The 17903-nt window shown below is 43.8% G+C and overlaps 1 protein-coding gene across 1 annotated transcript in view; it reads left to right on the top strand.

The window, feature by feature from the left end:
• The window catches only part of DVL1 (dishevelled segment polarity protein 1), a 57792-nt gene that overhangs the window by 22928 nt on the left and 16961 nt on the right, over nucleotides 1–17903 (top strand). The window contains exon 4 of the mRNA XM_009889588.1: nucleotides 12110–12248. Within this exon, the coding sequence (XP_009887890.1) occupies nucleotides 12184–12248 (65 nt within the window). The 5' untranslated portion in view covers nucleotides 12110–12183. The remainder of the gene's footprint in view (nucleotides 1–12109; nucleotides 12249–17903) is intronic.

Raw genomic sequence — 17903 nt, 5'->3', positions numbered from 1 at the left:
TTATAAATATTGATGGCGTACTGCAGCCAGAAGATGTGCGACACACCTGGTGATCTGACAGAGTTTTCACACCTCCTTCCATTGAAAATGCAAAAGGGTTTTGCAGCGGAGAGGCTGTGATTTCCTAGACCAGGGATGGACTCTGGTAACAACACAGGCTGGGGCATTTGCAAGCTCTGTATCCAAAGAGGTTTTTGTATGAATTGGAGAATATGTCTTTTCCTGATCACCTTTCACACTAATTAGTAGCAAATCTATCCCTGGCATTACCTTCATACGAAATTAGTCTGAAAGTTGAGCTGTCGATATGTTAGAGCTCCGCTTTCTCTCTGAAAGCAACAGAAGTCATTGTTGCTTTGGAAAGTTGACGGTCCTATTAAGTGAAAGTAGAGTGAGGATCTTAATTAGAAGGGTGGGAGGTCTGCCTGGCACATGTTTCTGGGACCCCTTGCTGGCGAGAACAAAGCTCCCCCCTCGGTTTCCTGAGGAGGAGTGGGAAAGGGGACTGTGGAAGCTCTAATTAGGGAGGTAATTAAGGGACAAGTTTGCTTTGGCATTGGAGAATGTTTTATAGGCACTGCTGGGTTTCTGACGAGTCTGCGGATGTCAAGTGTCGACACCAGTGTTTCACCACTGCCTTTGCTGTGGGGTGAACTTAACTATTGTGCAGCCAGCTGAAAAATGCTGGATAATGACCTGTGCTTTGAGAAGCTCTTAATGTGGACACGCTTGTAGATCCCCAGATGTTTGGGAAGAGGAGCTGTTGCAGATTTCCAGTCACTGCTGCAGTCTGTGGATTCTTTACCATAGTGCGTGCCAAGGAATCTGCACAAGAAAGGACTGGGACTACAACACGGTTGCAATGGGGACTTTAACAGGGGTAGCTGAAAAGTCCAGTTCCCAGCAATTGTTGCTCTTTAGGGACTCCGTCATGTCTAAACAGCTCTGAGGGGGCTGGTGAGCTCCTGGAGTTCCGCAGTGACTGGATGGCCGCGCGTGGGATAGCGGCAGTGTCGCGCTGGGTGCCTGCGAGAGCCGGAGCGCTGTTACGCCTTGTGATGTGTCTCGAAGCCTTTCCCTGGTAGCGCTGTAGAGCGACGAGAGAGGCAGTTTAAGGGTTCCGAAGAACTTCAACCACGAGACGAGCGGTATAGGGGTATAGGAGGCAGATGGGCGCAAGCGTAAAGCAGGAGGGGACAGTGCAGTCCTCGTCACCCAGACATGCTGACCCTGCGCGGCAGTGAGCTGCACCGAGGGACTCGCGAGCCTTCAGTGCAAAAGCGGTGACATATTTCCCGTTAGTGATTGGCAAAGACTTTCTGCATTGGTGGGGATTGGAAGCTCTGTTGTTTTTTCTCTTAACTGGGAGCCTGGCTGTGACTTCTTCCGAGATGCTCTCGCCTTTGTTCTCCGCAGTGGCACAGAGAACCCTCTTCACAGCTTCCTTCAGCAGATGCCGCTCCACTCTTTTCCGCTTTCAAGCCTTGTTTGATTTAGTACTTTGATGTGCTCTTGTCCCTCAGGCAGGGCCTACTCCGCTGTTGATAAAAGTCAAGGAGGACGTATTTTAACCTCCCTAAGCTATGCTTTATTCTAATCTCTGTGACACACTGAAAGGCTTTTCTCAGACCCTCTCGGGGAACTCTGTCGTCCTCTAATGAAGACGCAGGAGCAGGAGGTCAGCGGGGCAGAAAGTCCCTGGTTGTTAGTGGGACAGGCACTGAACCGGAGCCGAGAATGGTCCTTGTTGAGGCTAAGGACTGGGATACCTGGGAGTGTTTTATGAATAAACCCCTTATAATCAAGGGTTGTGAAAGTGCTCTCTCAATTATAATAAAGGTTCCCGACCCCCGTGCTCCAAACAATGTTGGCTACGTTAGAAAAACGTAGAAAAGGAAATTCTAATTGGGGAGAGAGATTACAAAAACTTTATGATTTTTAATGCGCACCTTAATTACAGAAGAAACCTTTCCTGTGAATTCAAGGCTACGTGGTGCTGTTTTGGGGGTATAAAAGACTGTTAAAATTGAAGTGTATTTGCATACTGGGAAAGCCACTTTTATCTGTTGGAGCGTCGCGTAGGAGCTTTTCTATAAAAGAAGATCTAGTTCAAACAGGAAATGTGAAGTTGAACCCACTTTTTCTGTTTAAAGTTTAACAGAGAAGATGGAGCTGGAAAAAGGAAAGGGGAAAAAATGTAAACAGGAGGCATTATTAGTATAGTGAGCTCTTCTGATCTAGTATATAAACCAGCGGTATTTTACTGGGAATATCTAGAAATATGGATGTTGATCTCAACTATCAGCGCCTCTTTAGATCTGCAAAATGAGACTAAAAGCCCTTCTCTTTACCTCACATCTGTTCCCCCGTTCCCGTTCCAGCTGAATCCAGCTGTGCACTGGCTTTTAGGGAAACAATGAAGTGAAGCTTTTACAGTGCTCAAAGAACAGCTTCCTTTCGCTTTTTGGTTTATTTTGAATAAAGTGAGAAGAACCATAAATTGAAGTTTTAATTTACGCAGGTAGACCAACACATTGCTAATCAGAAGCTTTTAAAAAATATCTTTGTATAATAAATATATTTAATTATTATAATAACATAATAATAGTATGTTTATATTGATAAAATAAGTCACTACAGAGAAGTTAAGAGTTAAAAAGGAAAAGGAAGGGAAACTGCATTTAGATACGGGTTTTTCCTTTGTTGTGGTCGTTCCTTTGCATCTCTGTCGTGGGACCGAGTTTGGCTGTCTGGATGTGACATGCAGAAAAGAATGTAGGATCTGCCACCCTGTTTTCCAAAGGCAGAGATTTAAGGTCCTTTTCCATTTTCTTCTGTAACTCTGCGTTAGTAGTGTTTTGGCTGTTGCTTTGGCTGTTTGGAATGGGCTTAAAGGTGCCAACGAATTTCTGCTGATGTGGTATTCAGATCTGAGGGCAGCGTTCCAGGTGCGGTCCTGCTGCAGGCAGCAAAACCACAGCTCGGGTTGAGTCATGGCAGACAGACAAAATATATATATTACTGCCATCATTCATCCATCTCAATTCGGCCGTGCCTTTCACTTTCTTCATACCTACTGCCTGTGAAGACCCCAAGGCCCATGTGAAACACCATATAAATCTGTGTTTTGTCCTCTAAGCGGTGTGTCGTGCCTGCTGCTGTGATCTGATTTCCCCACCACCGCTTTGCACATGAGAAATTTGCTTTCCTTCCCCGTTAGAAGGCAGGGATGGGAGGGGACAAAGTTTTTGTTTGCTTATTCTTTCTGGTGGGTCTCCTGAACCTACAAGACAACCCTAAACCACATGCTTTGTGTTTTCTTTGTATACTGGAAACGTGATACTCTGCAACTCCAGATCCCATGTCAGTAGGACTGTCCTTTTTATTTTGTTTATTTTTAAGGACAGCCTTACTTCCACTAGACTAATTTGTCCCAAGTCGTTCAAGGAGTAGATGGAGCTTGCCCGCCCCCTGAAGGCATTCATTACTGGGGGAGGGTTTTGCTTCTGGGAGCGGTTTCCAGTCTCGATGGAAGAACCCTAAGGTCGGTGCCCACATGCAGCTGAGGTAAGGCAGGAGCGCGCAGTCACCATCCTCATGGTCATCTTCAGCCCCGGTGGCCTCCTTTGTGGCGGTCCGGGGGGAAGAAGGGGGTCCCGGCAGAGCGGGCAGGGCTGTGCCGTGAGTATCGCCTGCGGCTCCCTGCGGTGGGGGCTGGAGAGGGGCCGTGCTGCCGGCGAGCGGCAGAAAACCGGTGGCTGAGGCTGCCTGGCGGCGGGAGAAAGTGCTGCGATGGGGGAAGGATCCGAGTATCTGCATGGCTGAAGATGACCATAGGCTGGGGGAGAGACCAGGGGGAAAGAAGATGACTTCGGCATTAGAGATGGTGAACGTCTCTGGGAGCGAAGGTACACTTTCAAAACGCTATTCCCTATAAAGCAATAAAACTTCATGGGACTTGTTAAAAACCACCGATTTGTTCATAGCGGAGTAATCCGTAATACTGGGGCAGCTTCTGAGTTGGATGGCAACACCAGCCTGCATGACGTTAGAGAACATTTACTTTTTGAAGAGCTCAGGTCAAAATCTTGAACAAATACAGTAAATCTATTTTAAATTTAGCATTACAGTTACTAATTTGGCATCTGCAGTAACACAGCATCTGTGGTAACACCGCACGAGAATGCTGAGACCACTGTGGTATTAAACCTTGCTGCCGTTAACGACACTAAAAGCAAGTACTGATTTATGCAAAGTATCATCATCTTGTGTTTGTCCTAATTCCTTAGGCTTGTGAGGAGCAACGGGCAAGAAGGGCTAATGAAAAACTCTCCGGAGAGTTGAAAAATGTTTGTGACACAATTGTAGTATCGCTTGGAAGGATCAGCTTTTTAAATGTCCTATCTTAACAAGTCGATGCCATGTTGTATTTGTTTTGTGTTTGTCCTGAAGACCCAGACAAAGAACACGGAACTGTTTCTGAGATGTTTGAATGGCTGAACCTTGAGAGCAGCTGAACTATTGCAATCCTTATTAGATTGCACAGAAGCTGCAAATGTTTATGGTTACTGACGTTTCTGTCCTTCTGTAAGAAGTTAATAATTCAACAAACAAAGCTTCTGTGCTGCGGTGTTGAAGTGCGCACTAGTAATGCCAGCGCACGTGGTTTGAGAGTGTTTGAGGTACATGAAACAAAGTTCTATGGGTTGTAAGCCAAGCACAGATTTCACCAGAATGAACAGAAACCTCTGCTTTGATGCCGAGGAGTGGTCCGTCCCCGATTCTGAGTGAGGACCGTAAGATGCAGGTCTCAGTGAATCTCAGCTAGACGTGAGCACGTACACGTACGAGACCCGGCATTTGTTTCTGTAGGGTGGCTGTGCTCTGCCGTGTGCCAAACTTCCACTGATTTTGTGGAACTTGTCTGCATTACCATTTCTAGTGATGATGCCCATATTTAGGCCTTGTGAACTTTCACAGTGTTGCTGCTTTAAGTGCTCTGTGCCCCGACAGAACGATCCGTCTGCCTTAGACCTTCTCTAGAACAAGCGGAGTTGCTCCATCGTCGACATTTACATCAGGTTAAAGCTCAGAAACATTTTGCTCTTGGTAGATACTAGCAGAAGTATATGGAATTTAATGATGCGAAACACACATGTGTGGGGTTTTTTTTATTCTTAGGTGAAAAAATCGTTTGCCTCTGTCTGGAAAACCATGTGTTTAAATCTGAGATACATTTCTGTAATACATTAAAACAGATAATTTAAAAGAAGCCCGGAGTCAGTATAATCTCTAGTAGCATGACTATATCCTAAAAGGTAATTATGCAAATTCCAAAGGTCTGTTTCTGTGTGGTTTATTGGGATAAAGAGGCTATGTCATATTACAGGATTCTATTAAAAATGTGGCTATAAAAGGGTTTGGATTTTCAGAACTTGTGTCCCGCAGATGTGGTTACAAAGTGTGTTGTGGAAATGGCAGAGTGGCAAATGGCAAAGTCAACGCAAATGATTTTTGTTCTATTTCCCCAGTCCTTCAAGACACACTGCTTACCAGATGCGCTGCCTCTTGGGCACAGGCTTCCTTGGGATTATGTCACGGAGGAAGAGCATGCAAAAATATATATATTTTTCATAATCTTTTGAGTCTTCAGCAATGGAATTTTCCAATGTCCCAGCAGGAGCCCTGAACTGGCTCTTTTTTTCCTTTCGCACTGTGCGTGAAAAATAACTACTTGTGGGAAGCGCTGCGTACATCTGTCTGTGTTTGTTGGACTTGGACAGTGTGGTAGTCACGGTGCGCGCTGGGGATTTCCTTAAGTGGGCACAGCGTGGGCAGGGAAATGGTCGCTCCCACCTTTTTGAAGTGTTTTGGTAGGAGCCAGCCACAGCAGGAGAGGCGACAGGAGCTCCACTCGCAGCAGCGTTCCCCTCTGAGACCCACTCCCAGTAGGAGATACTGTCACAAGTGGTGTCACCACCTGATGAGGCCACTGGAACCAGTCAGATGCTATCCAGAAGCGCGGCCCCGCATGTATCGCTGTAGGTATTAACATTCATTTCAACTGAAGTTTCTAAGCAGTCACTGCCCTTATTTTGTGCAGGGAAACTGAGGTACTCAGAATAAAAATGAGATAATGCGCACTGGATCTAAAGGGTATGTGAAAGTTTGGGTGGTTATTACTGGGTTTGGGGAGTTTATGTCCATACTAACGTATTGCAGCGTTGATAAAATCCTCAGCTGGGTGCTCCCCAGTGTCTTGAATTTGGATGCTGCCATGTTGGACCCATTGCTCTTGCGTGTTCCTTTGGATTTACAGGCTGCAGCACTGACTCTGCCCTTGACTTCTTGGGCACAAGCTCTTTTACCTCTGCACAGAAATGGGACCTCGCATCTCCGTCGCCCGAAGCCCTCAGGACTGCTGCTGGTGCTGTAGACTCTCAAGTGAATTTGACGGCACAGTTTGCCGTGTTCCAGCCACGTCAGTCCTCAGAGTTAATAGTGTGTCCCGTCAGGGACAGCCAGTCATTCAGACAAAGCTCATACCCGGGCCGTGGCATTGTGTCCGAGTGCAATTTCTTTATTCGTTAGTTAACACAGAAAATGCGCAGGCTGAGGGGAGAATACCTGTGGATGCCATTTCCACGGGTTGGCTTCCTCTGTATTCCTGATTGTTCTCTTGATGCTGGAAAATCCTTAGTGAGCACTAAGCATCACTTGTCTTAAACTTTCTATTACTTTAGTTGAAATGAGTGAAAGTTCAGTGTTGTCACTGCCAAATGCAGGTGATGGAGCGGTGTAACAGAGGTGCTGCTATTTCACTGGAGGATGGAGCGCTAAGGAAAACACTCCGATGACGTGTTTTTGCACAGCGTGTTTGAGGCAGCCTTCAGGTGGTTAAAAATGCCATCTGGGTTTAAAGTTGTGCTCTTTGTGAAAATTCCTCCCTGAGAACTAAAGAGCATAGAGCGTTGATGTGGGCCATTAGTTCTTCATAATGGTTGTGAACTGATCAAGTTTATGTACGGGATAAATTACTCACCTGGTGATGAATAAAGAATCTGTTTGAGACTCGGTATTAGACATGGGATTAGCAGTCCTGTTCCATCTGATAGGAACACAAGTCTGGCTTCAAGTTTATCGTCTCTGAAACAACAGCAAACCTGTACTTTGGGGAAATTTAAAGTGTAGGATGTACCGGCAAACCGAAAGGTTTCAGCTCCTGTCAATAGTTACGCATACTGCGAAATAACCCGTGTGCTCTATGTGCCTGCTCTGCTGTGATCCTTCGTACATCTTTGGCCAAGCAGGAGAGGAGGAGCGTGAGGAATGCTTCTAAGAACGGTCCAGCAGAGTCAGGAAGCTTCTGTTTGAGCCCAGCGTTAAGCAGTTAGAGCTGTGTGACAGCTGAATTACTTTATTCTTTAGTGCCATAAGTATAAAGTTAAATTTTGAAGAAAGCTTGCTTAGAGACAGCATGACAACAGTCTGTTAGGATGGTAGGAGGAAGTGAATTCAGATTTGGAGTTGGGAAGTTTCTTTCTGGTAGTGAAGAAACACACAACTGCTGACCGCAGTGTCCAGTGGTCAAAGACATGAAAAACAAATCAGCTCAGTTACAGACAGAGTTTTATCTCTCAAAAGTATTAGGCAAGTGACTTGGAGTTGCAAAGTCAATAAAATAGCAATCTGCTCATGGAGTTTTTAAGGACAGAAATTTTCTGAATAAATAACCCACAATGGATGAGATGTGACACTTTGAAACGTGTCCTGGTTTTCACAGCAATCCTCCTTGCCAGCTGTGCACGCTCTGCTTGAGAGCTTGGAGATTGCAATCTGTAGATATCTACCTTTAATGTTCCCTAATTGATGACCTCCACAATTCTCAGCAGAGAAATGAATGCAGGAGGGAGTTGTAGAGCAGAAAGGTCCACAAGAGTGAAAGCTTTTAGACCACCCACTTGGAATGAAATGAAGAATCTGCGTTGTCTAATAATCGTGACCTGTGATGGAAGAGACAGGACCGGTGATTTCTAGTGGGCACTTGAGACAGCCCACCCATTGATGAGGAGAGGCGCCCTGCCTCCCCCCCAGCTGCATAAACAGATGAGTTTTGAAGAGAAAGATTACAAAGTCATGCCGGCAACTTTCTTTCTGGGCTGTATACTTAATAATAAGCAAAGCCAAATGTAAATAAAGTATTTCTGATGAGGGAAGCATGCTGCCCAAATTTGCGTCCTCTTTATACAAGTTAAATGTGGATAAAATCCAGGTCGTTGTTTTCTGTAATCTGCCGCCCGCCCGGTCGGAGCTGGGAAAGCTGCTTCTGAGAGAGGCTTGTTTTCAATATCGGGGCTCTGTTTAATGTCGGCTTCGCCAAATGAAATCAGCATTATCACCCGACATTGATGTGATTACTTTTATAAGTTGCAAGCGATGAATAGCAGAGGAAGGCAGGGAAAACAAGCACAGTAATAAAAAAGAAGGGATTTTTCACGTGGCAAAATATCAGTTTTCTCCATGGCTGATGTTTTGAGTGCCATCCCCTCTAGCTTTTCTACTGCTGCTCTGTGAAAAGTAGAAATTTAAAACTGAGAAAGGGCAAAGATAATAGATTTGTTGTAAATCCTGTGCCAGCTAGTAAATTTCTGAGATTTGCTGTGACTTCCTATTGAAGTCGGAAAGGAAACGTGGGGGGAAGCAAGACTATTGAGTAATCAGCATCCAACTCAAAGTTGCTCAGGACGGTGTTGGATTTGCATGTAGCGAGAGCGGCCATCCATCGTAACTCAGAATCATGAACGCTCTGCCACAAACCATTGCACGTATGTCACTGCCATTTCTTGGTTGTTATTCCCTCTTCAGGAAGGGAGGGTTGTAAGAGGTTGTAAGGGTGAGAGTGTTGCGTGCCTTCTGATAGTCCAGCGTACCAACTTGGGGGTGATGTTCTCGCAAGCAAACAACTGCTCCTGAAATTAGGCTTAAAGGTGAAGTGTGTTTAGAAGGGAGATAAGAGGTTCATGTCACCAGAGCATGGAAAGTTACCTGGCTGCTAGAGAGTGGTGCCAATGCCAATTGTCAGCTCTTCCAGTACTCTTCCCAGTAAATGCATATTTGACTTATGCAATCTGTTGGAATAAGAGGCTTTAATTCCCTCCACAGTTTCTGACGTTTCACTATGTAGAAGCAAAAAATAAACGGACAAGGCCACTAGACTTGAGTTTACGCTTAAGCTGAGGCTGAAGAGATTGAGTTGAGTTTGTCCGATGCGGTGATTAGCGTCCAGGTTTCCAGATCTAGGGAAATATTTTGAACTCTAGGCTGCGCTATACAAAGACTTAAAAACCAAATTTGTAGCCCAAGAAAAGGAGGAATTTTAATTGTTCAAGTCTGTGAGGTTCTCCTTAGTCTTAAAAGACAGAACTCTGACTATCTAAAGCCTATTAATTTGCTAAAAAGTGCTGTTTTCTCAGCTTTAGAATGTGGATGTCTTTTCCCTTCTCCTTTTTTTTTTTTCCTGTGTTTGTTATGGATGAAAGAAACTTTGAAAGAAAAATTGGGTGCTGTTTAAAGCCTGGATGAGTAGCTGAGGTTGGACATTCAGAGGGACTCTGTAGAATGGATTACTTGACCTTGACTCTCCAAGGTCAAAGTTGCCTCTTCCCGATGGGAAGAAACAATGCCATACAGTCTCTACCTGCTCCGTGACGATGCTGTGAACAGCTGTATCTGTGTCTACGCTGGCTGGTTGAGCTGGTCCCTGGAAGCTGTTAGTGCCAGCTTGGAAGGAGTAGACTTGGCCAACCTCTGTCTGTCTCTTTGCCTGTATAGGTTCGGTGTACGGAAGCCTAATTGGCTGCTCCTTAGATTTTAGTTCGGAGGCGGAGCTAGGAGACTGTGTGTGTGGATGTGGGATTCCTGAATGTACTTTATTTTCAGCTAATCATCTGTGGTACCAAAAGCAGCACATTAATAGTCCATTTCCAGTTTATATTAGACTGTAGAGTTTGAGGAAACTGATGAATGCTCGTTTATTCAGACAGAACTGAAAGTTGAGGCCTTTAAATGCTTTCTTCCCACTGTGTCTACGAACGGTTGTCATTGAGTTGCCATTGACGAGCTGATTAATAGTTTTTTCAGCGAGATCTAGCGTTACCACCCAGTACTGGGAGCGCGTTATGGTAGTTGTGATGACCAAGTTATGGGAGAGGATTTCTGCACTGTAAAATATGTGGTCGAAAGAGCTCTGGCAAATGCTGTTGTGTCTCCATTTCACACGCGGGGCAGGGCGGATGGAAGTAAGGAGCTCTGGAGGCAGAGCCTGAAATTGAAACCTGATAAGCTTCATTTTTTTACCACCACACAGCCTTTGACGTGGAGGCAGTTCCTAGGGACAGCAGTCGGTCCCTGACTCATCGTTACTAGTATGTTCTCGTTTCAGAAGAGGATTCAAGGCCTGAATAAATGGTGTCATCTCAGCTGCCCTTCAGCACATGGTGGGAGGAAAAACAAGTACCTGTTCTGGGAAGGGTGATGGAGGGTTGGCACTGCTCAGCCTCTCCTCAGACCAAAGCTTGGTGCCATCGCAGGAGGGAAAGAGCTTTGGTTTTGCTCTGGCACTTGAGAGAAGCTTTGGTCTTCTCAGATAGCCAGCTCAAGTGTTTTCACAGCCCTTTTGTGTGCCTGTAGGGGTGCCTGGGAGCTGGGTGGTCAAACGCGATATGGAAGTTATGTAGAGGGAGAATTTGTTACAGCCTTATGCTTCAGTTATTTCACTTTGCAGAAATGAGCGGTTTAAGTATATGTATAAAAAATTGCGATGAGATCTTCTATATAACTATTGCCTTTTACTGAATCTCTTAAACCCCTTTATGGACATAAGTAACTAGGCCCACATTCCTCAGGCAGGAAGAAGACCGGTCAGCCCGTTTTTATTTCACTGCTGAGCAATTTGAAGCAGAGGAGCGAAGGTTAGCCCCAGTGGGCTTCGCAGCCAGGTATTTGGGGTGGCTCTTGGTTTTTCAGACCATGTTACTTCAGTAGTTAGCAAGAGCTGTCGGTTAACTTTCAACGTGTACAGTTGCACAGCATTGTGTGTAATTCCTACTGCAGACATTCCTCCTTCGGGAAGGTTTTCTGTTCCGTAATTGAAGAGCAGATCTCTTGGACCTGGGAGGGAGTCGTGAGCTTGGAGAGTGTGTTTTAAAATAGCAGTCTGTCTTTGAGGCCTGTTCTGTTTATTTCTTAACCAGGTGCCTTATCAAGCTGAGCCTTCTTTGTTTCGGGGAAAGGAACATTCTTGGCAAAATAGAGCACTTGCAGATTATGGGTCGTCTAATGAGCGGTCCCTGAAAGAAAGCGGGAGAGGAGTGTGCTTTGCAGAGGAAAATCCATAAAGTATCTCTAGAAAAAGATGAATCACTGCTGTCTTCACATAAATGGCATTCTTATAGAGGGGATTATCTACAGTAATGTTTGTCTGTCTGACAACATTCACACAGCTAGGGATTAGTAAGAAATTGTTCTGAACCACCTTATGCATGTGGAATGGTCAAGGCGATATGACTGTCATAGCTGTACTGCCCAGACGAGGTGGCATAGGTATGGGGACACGAACGTGCAGCACAGGTCGAGGGAAAGGTGGTTTTATGGGTGAGATATTAATAGAATTCATCAAAGAATGTTGTTTAATGTTTTCTGTGCAGCTAGGCCTGTCCATACTGAACTCAAATTGTGTTACCTGCTGCTTTTCCAAGATCTTCATATGTACCTTCCTATTGACATCAACTAACTGATGTCCTGGTACCATTGTAGTACTTGTTCATGCCTGCTACTTCTGCCTCGGTCCGTTTATGGCTTGCCCGTGAACTGAGCCACAAACAGATGAAAATGTTAGGCAGAAGGTAGGCAGGCGGGTGGGCCAGCCAGGGCAGCAGGCTTCCCAGCTTGTGAATGGAATCAGGTTCTGCAAGGAGCTCGGGTTGGGCATAAGGATCATCCTGCAGAGTTGTCTGCAGCGGCCAGTGTGAATGTCATGCTGCTCACAGTGCCGCTTCTTCGTTACTCCTCTTCTTTCCCCACTAATACTCCATTTACTTTGTTTTCACAGTCCCTCGGATCAACGGCCATCCAAAACTGGACAGACACCGTGAGCACCCTCCTGGTTATGACAGCTCTTCTACCATGATGAGTAGTGAGCTGGAATCCAGCAGCTTCATTGACTCTGATGATGATGACAACACGAGCAGGTAAGGCATTGGCACTCACTGAGCTGTTAAACACTGTTTGCATCTGTTTCTCAGGGACTTGACTGTATTTCTGGGCTTTCCTGAAACACGCTGACTGGTGAGATGAGAAGATTTATATCCTCTCTTTTTTTCTCCCCCCCGTCTTTTTTTTTTTTTTTTTTTTTTTAATTTTGCTGTCTTCCTGCTACATATAATTTGAGCACTGGTAATTTGTCAGTAACATCATGTTGTATATAATCACTGCTCTGAGAAACAAGCTAAGTTATTGGGGTCACTATCCAAACTGCCTATAGCCACTGTTCCAATTAAGAGGAAAATTCTGTTCCTGTTCTTTCCTTTTAACAGCAAGAATGATCACATTTTAAGATCAAAGCAATGTGCAACTGTCTACCTATTTATAAAGTAATGGTGTGAATATTGTAACAAAATACCTTCAGCGTAGATTCCTAGTAAGTATGCACTTCACTAAAGCTGAATTGTAAAGGAATTCCTGTGTAATTGCATGCTCTGAGACCTGTGAGCAGTACAGGAATTCATCAAAGTTAATGCTATTGCAAAGGCAGGCTGTGGTGCCATATATTTATGACTTCTTAATTATTTTTTTTCTTTTTGTGCAGACAGAGAGAATGTGAATTATTCTTTGCTTTTTGCAAAACAGCTCTCCATTCCAAGGCATCCTTGTTAATCTGTAAAGATATTTTTGTTGTTCTGTAAAAGGTTTACAAACCAACACATTTCTCTGATTAAAAATACCTATTTTTTTAAAGATGTAAAATGAATCAAAACTAATATTCTGCCCTTCCCTGGCTGCAGTGACAGCATTCTCTGAACACTGTCTCTAGAGCTGTTGTTCATCCAAATGAGCTATTAAAACCCATTACAGATTTCTCTTAATTGTCAGAGAACAAGAAGATTGCACATCTGTGGTGGTTCATAGAGATCTATACCTAAAAGAAACAGGCTGAAATGTGATATTTTTAAATTCTAGGTAGACTACTTAAACATTTGCTATGTTTACAAACAGATTATTAGCTTATTGAACTCAGTGGATCTATTTAGTCTTGCAATTAGTCATAGCTTAGAACCAGTTGAAGAACAGCAGTTCCTTCAAATTCTGTTCAAAGGCTGGGTGTTTCCAAAGGGTTGAAAGGGTAACTAAATGAATATTTAAAATTCGGTCCTGAGTTAGTTTCAAGAACTTATTTTGCAGTTACGGTGAAGTTGCCAACACCTGAAGATACAGAAAATGAACCTTCTGGATGCTTTGTACTTCACCTGGATATTCATGTGCATAAAGGGTTGGCAGGATCAGTAGTTAACCTGAACGTGCTCTCAGCCTTCCTAAAGCCTTTAGGGCTTCTCAGCCTCCTCCCCTCCCTAAAAAATGAAGCCCACAAAACCAACAACAACAACAACCCTGCAGTTGATTTTGTTTCTTGTAAATAAATTAATCATTTCCATGGCAGCAAGATATGCAGCAAGGCAGGATTAGCGCAGTCAGGGTGGCCGCTGAAGCACATTATACTAGACCCAGCTAAATTTTTTATATATTAATAAAGTAAAGCTTCCTGCGTCTGACCTGAGAAGAAAGAGACTCTTCGAAGCTGCTGCGCAGGCCTTTTCCTTTCTAGGCTGGGGCAGAAGCGTTTGGCAGAGAGAATAGCTGCCAGGCCAGCTAGTCAGGAAGAACAACTAAATGGAATGCTCCAAGGTATGCTGTTGTGTTACGGGGCTGATGTTCTCCAGCAGATGAGGAGTTGTGCTGGCAGGGAGAAGTTTTCTTTAGAGGCAAATACAGCCAACTAGAAAATCGAGCATGCTCCAGATCCGCTGGAGACAGCGGCCTGGGGAAAAAGAGGCTGAAGGGGGTAAGTTTGTTTAATAACAGCTGATGAACTCTGGTGTCAGAAACTGCATTGGAGAGGAGGGTGTACGTGGAGGGGGTCACTGAGAGAAGAAATCAGAAGGATGTTACTGTCTTGGAAGTGAAGAGGTTGTAAGGTTGAGGATGCTTTTCTAACAGTGTGTGTGTGTGTGTGACATTGGTTTATTTAATTTAAACTGGGAGCGCTGCAGTAGAGTTGATTAATTTCCAGCCCAAGGAAGTTCTGTTGCACTTAGAGAGAAAGAGTATTTTTTTCTTTCAGTGAATTAATTTATTCACAGGTATTACAGGACAGTACAGAACTCTTCCAGTAGTGTGAGTGCAATAATTTATTTCCTTTGTTTTCAAAGTTTGATCTAATTGAACATCGGTGTTATTTGCAGGTAGTAGGTGGTATTTTGAGTGCAGATCGATGTAGGGGGCTCATGGTGAACTTTACAGTAAGAGTCTTGTTTTTGTCTTCTGTTAAGCAAATAAAGGATGAGCAGATGAGACATCTGTAGTAGCTGTAGGATTATTCTCAGCAACTTGCAATTAGTATTCCCAGTTTAATGTAACTAAAACAATTTGTTGCCAAAAAAAAAGATTATGTTTATTTCTCATTTAAGAAATTAACGTTCGTTCTTTTTAAACTATATGGATAAGCTTTCTTTAACAAATTGTTACCTTTTTTCCTTCCTTTGCGGAGTGTAAATGGGACAAATTATTATTATTCTTTTTAAAAATCTCTTCTGTGGGATTTTTTAGCCATTCTGTTACAAGTGCAGTCAGGGTTTTGGCCAGTAGCTAGTGCAGGAAATTGGTAGTTATGATTCCAGATTGGTTTTTCATCTTTGCACTTTATTTTTTCCCCAAAGCTCAAATATACCATACTGTTTTGCTCACCAAATTGTAATAATAACTTTTACTCATTTCTGGGGATACTTCAGAGATCAAAATATTACTCCTGATTAGAATACATTTGAGCTGCTATTTAGCATCCAGATACTCCTAGAATATGAGATATGCAGTGTTTATAAATGATTCAGCAAGGATACATTAAGGCTGTGGCTTTAAAAGAAATTACAAGAAGAGATGATGAGCTCCATGAAAATAGATATAGGCTTGACTGCTTTTTAAGTAATTGCAGAGACTGTGAAACCTGATGTTCACAACTAGGCTTTCACTCGGTGCGGGAGTCTTCCCGAAACAAGCTGTCTTGCCTTCTGCTTCAGTACAGGCTTCTTAAGGCACCTCACGTCACTGTCCAGCTTCCCCCAAGAAGGGATGAAAAACTGAGTTGGGTGAGCTCTCCGTTTATGGTTTCTCCAGGGTAAAAAGTAACGTTTTCTAATGTTTGTCTGTATGGAAGCCAATGTGTAAGCACACAAAAATGTTTCTGCACTGCCTTCTGATCATCAGTTTTGTGCAATTAATGTGAGAGGCTGCTTTAGCTCAAGTGGCTACTTCTCTGAAACACTGTCTGTCCTCTTGAACTAAACTTGAACTGTGGCTTTTCTGAGGAACTGGTTTCCATTCTTCCAGTCTAATGCTAAAAATGTCTCATGAAAAAAATACTGCAGAATAAAAGAACTTCACTTCTCGCATATTATCATCTAGTAACAGAAGTTCAGAGATTTGCCAATAAACTCTGGTTTTGCTGGGTTAATTTAAAAGAAAAATCTAAAACGTGCACCGCTTACAGAGGAATCTAAACTTTTGGTCGTATATTGAAAATGAATGCCTTTTCCAAAGTCGTCTGGCCCCCAAGTTGCCAAAGTAAATAGGGAGGGCGAAAGCGAAGAAGGAACAAGATGCTGATTTTAGCATAAGCTGATCGTTCACTCTTCATCACCTCAGATGTGCTCTGTCTGCCTTTCTGCGGTGTACTTGGACCTTTCTGCTTTTTTCCAGTCTATCTTTTTGGACTCATCCCTGATGTATCTCGCTAAAGATAGCAATGAAAGTATTTTTGTGTCCTGTATTTGATGGTAGATTAAAATCCCCCTTCTAAGGACTCGGAGGCAGAGACCAGTTCTGTTTTCTTGCTATACTCAGTGCTGGCAAAAGGTATTTTTGTCCGAACCAATTTTAGAAAATCAGACTAAAAGCTGGAGAGTTGGTTTTCTTTGTTTTTCTGAGCAACACCGTATTGGTGTGCGCTGGAGCAGGAGGAAGACATTGGCATAGGCAGTGAACCTTGGCAGTCAGCAGATCTGATGTGCTGTAGGTGGTCAGGAAAAATATTGTCAGAGGAAGTATACTGACATACATTGGAAGGTGCTTTCAAGTTGTGTACTACTTAGGCTGTAAAATGCCATGAAATAGCACCAGACTGCTGCCAAGACTGCTTGAGACACAGAAATTCAGTGAACTGTCAGCTGAAACTCTCCTGTTCCTATCCCTTGTTTCCATAACTTGCTATCCGGATAAAATGCTCGTTGTCTGGAAAGTGGAGGAAGAACTTTGCTACTGGGTGAATTCCCATCGTGATCTGCTGCTGCAGGCAGGTGTGGCTTTCAGTGTAGTTTTTATCTCCGTTTGCTTTCTTTGCTATATGAACATAGCTAACTTAAAATTGGGGTTTTTTTATGGTAGGCAATGTTATCCAGAGGCGTTACTCCTTTCAGGGACATAGTAATGAAAAAACGAATAAATGAAATCGCATGTATGAATTGAATGAATTCTCTTTATCCAGAGTAGCCATTAGAGAATGCTGTTCTAAAAAAGTTGGTGCCAGGAAATACTGGGTACTCCTTAAGTGATACACACTGGGATAAAACCATAAAATAGGATATGGCAGTAGGTGAAACGTGTGTAAACAGTGGAAAATCAGTTGCCTGGATGCTGTCAATGACTTTGAAGTGTGATGATAGTAGCCAAAAGGACAGATAAAATGTTAAGGTGTTGTGCTTTCTGTTATGGACCACCTCAGCTGTCTCCCAAACTAGTGGAAAGCCTTTCCTCGCCATGCGAGGGAGCAGGGCTTCCACACCCCTGTGGTTTGCCGAATTCATGCTCTAATGGGTGGAAGGGCAATCCCATCCCTCCCGTAGCCTTTGAAGGTATCTTGTTGCTTGACTTGTGTTTGTGCAGAAAAGCTCCCCCAGTCTTCTGCCTCTTCGCTGCCCGTCTCAAAGAGCAGGCAGGTTCACTGTGGTGTGAGCGACATGCCTTGTCTGCCTTCAGATGCTCCTAAACTGTCGTGTGCTGGAAAGTTTTAGCTGAATCTGACTAACGAGAAGTTCTGGGAGAGAAGAGGAGGAGAATGAAATCAGAGAGGCAGTAGGAAGAAGGAGAATATTGGTAGTAAAATGTAAGAGGAGATTTTTGTATCAGTCTTTGGCAGTGCTTTCAATAAGAGTGGTGAATGTTGACTACGTCCAATTTTGGGAGCCCTGCATCTTTTATTTTTTCCTGTTGCAAAGGCAGAGCCTCAGAACACCAGGTGCTGTGAGCTGTTTCCACAGATCCAGAATTATCAAATTTTTGATCTCTTTTGAAAATACCACCTCTTGGCTCTTCAAATTAATTTGCCTTGCTGGGAGGGGAAAAAGGAGTGTGTGAGGTTAACATGCCTGAAATAGTTTTGTCAACTCAAGAGAGAATGTGAAGAGATTCACACCCTCTGAGCAGTTCCATCATCAGTAATATTCAGCTCAGTACGCTTGACTAAAACACACCGACTTTACGCAAGATGGGTTTCCCTGTGTGGTGGGTTGGGATCTAATGACAAACTCCTTTTTGAAGTTGCTGGTATCAGGTTTGCCCGAGGTATTGCCGCATTCCTG

Source organism: Charadrius vociferus, unplaced genomic scaffold (genome assembly GCF_000708025.1).
Source record: "Charadrius vociferus isolate BGI_N301 unplaced genomic scaffold, ASM70802v2 scaffold477, whole genome shotgun sequence".
NCBI lineage: Eukaryota > Metazoa > Chordata > Aves > Charadriiformes > Charadriidae > Charadrius > Charadrius vociferus.
Note: the sequence above shows the minus strand (reverse complement) of the source record. Positions and strands in the feature narration are given on the sequence as shown.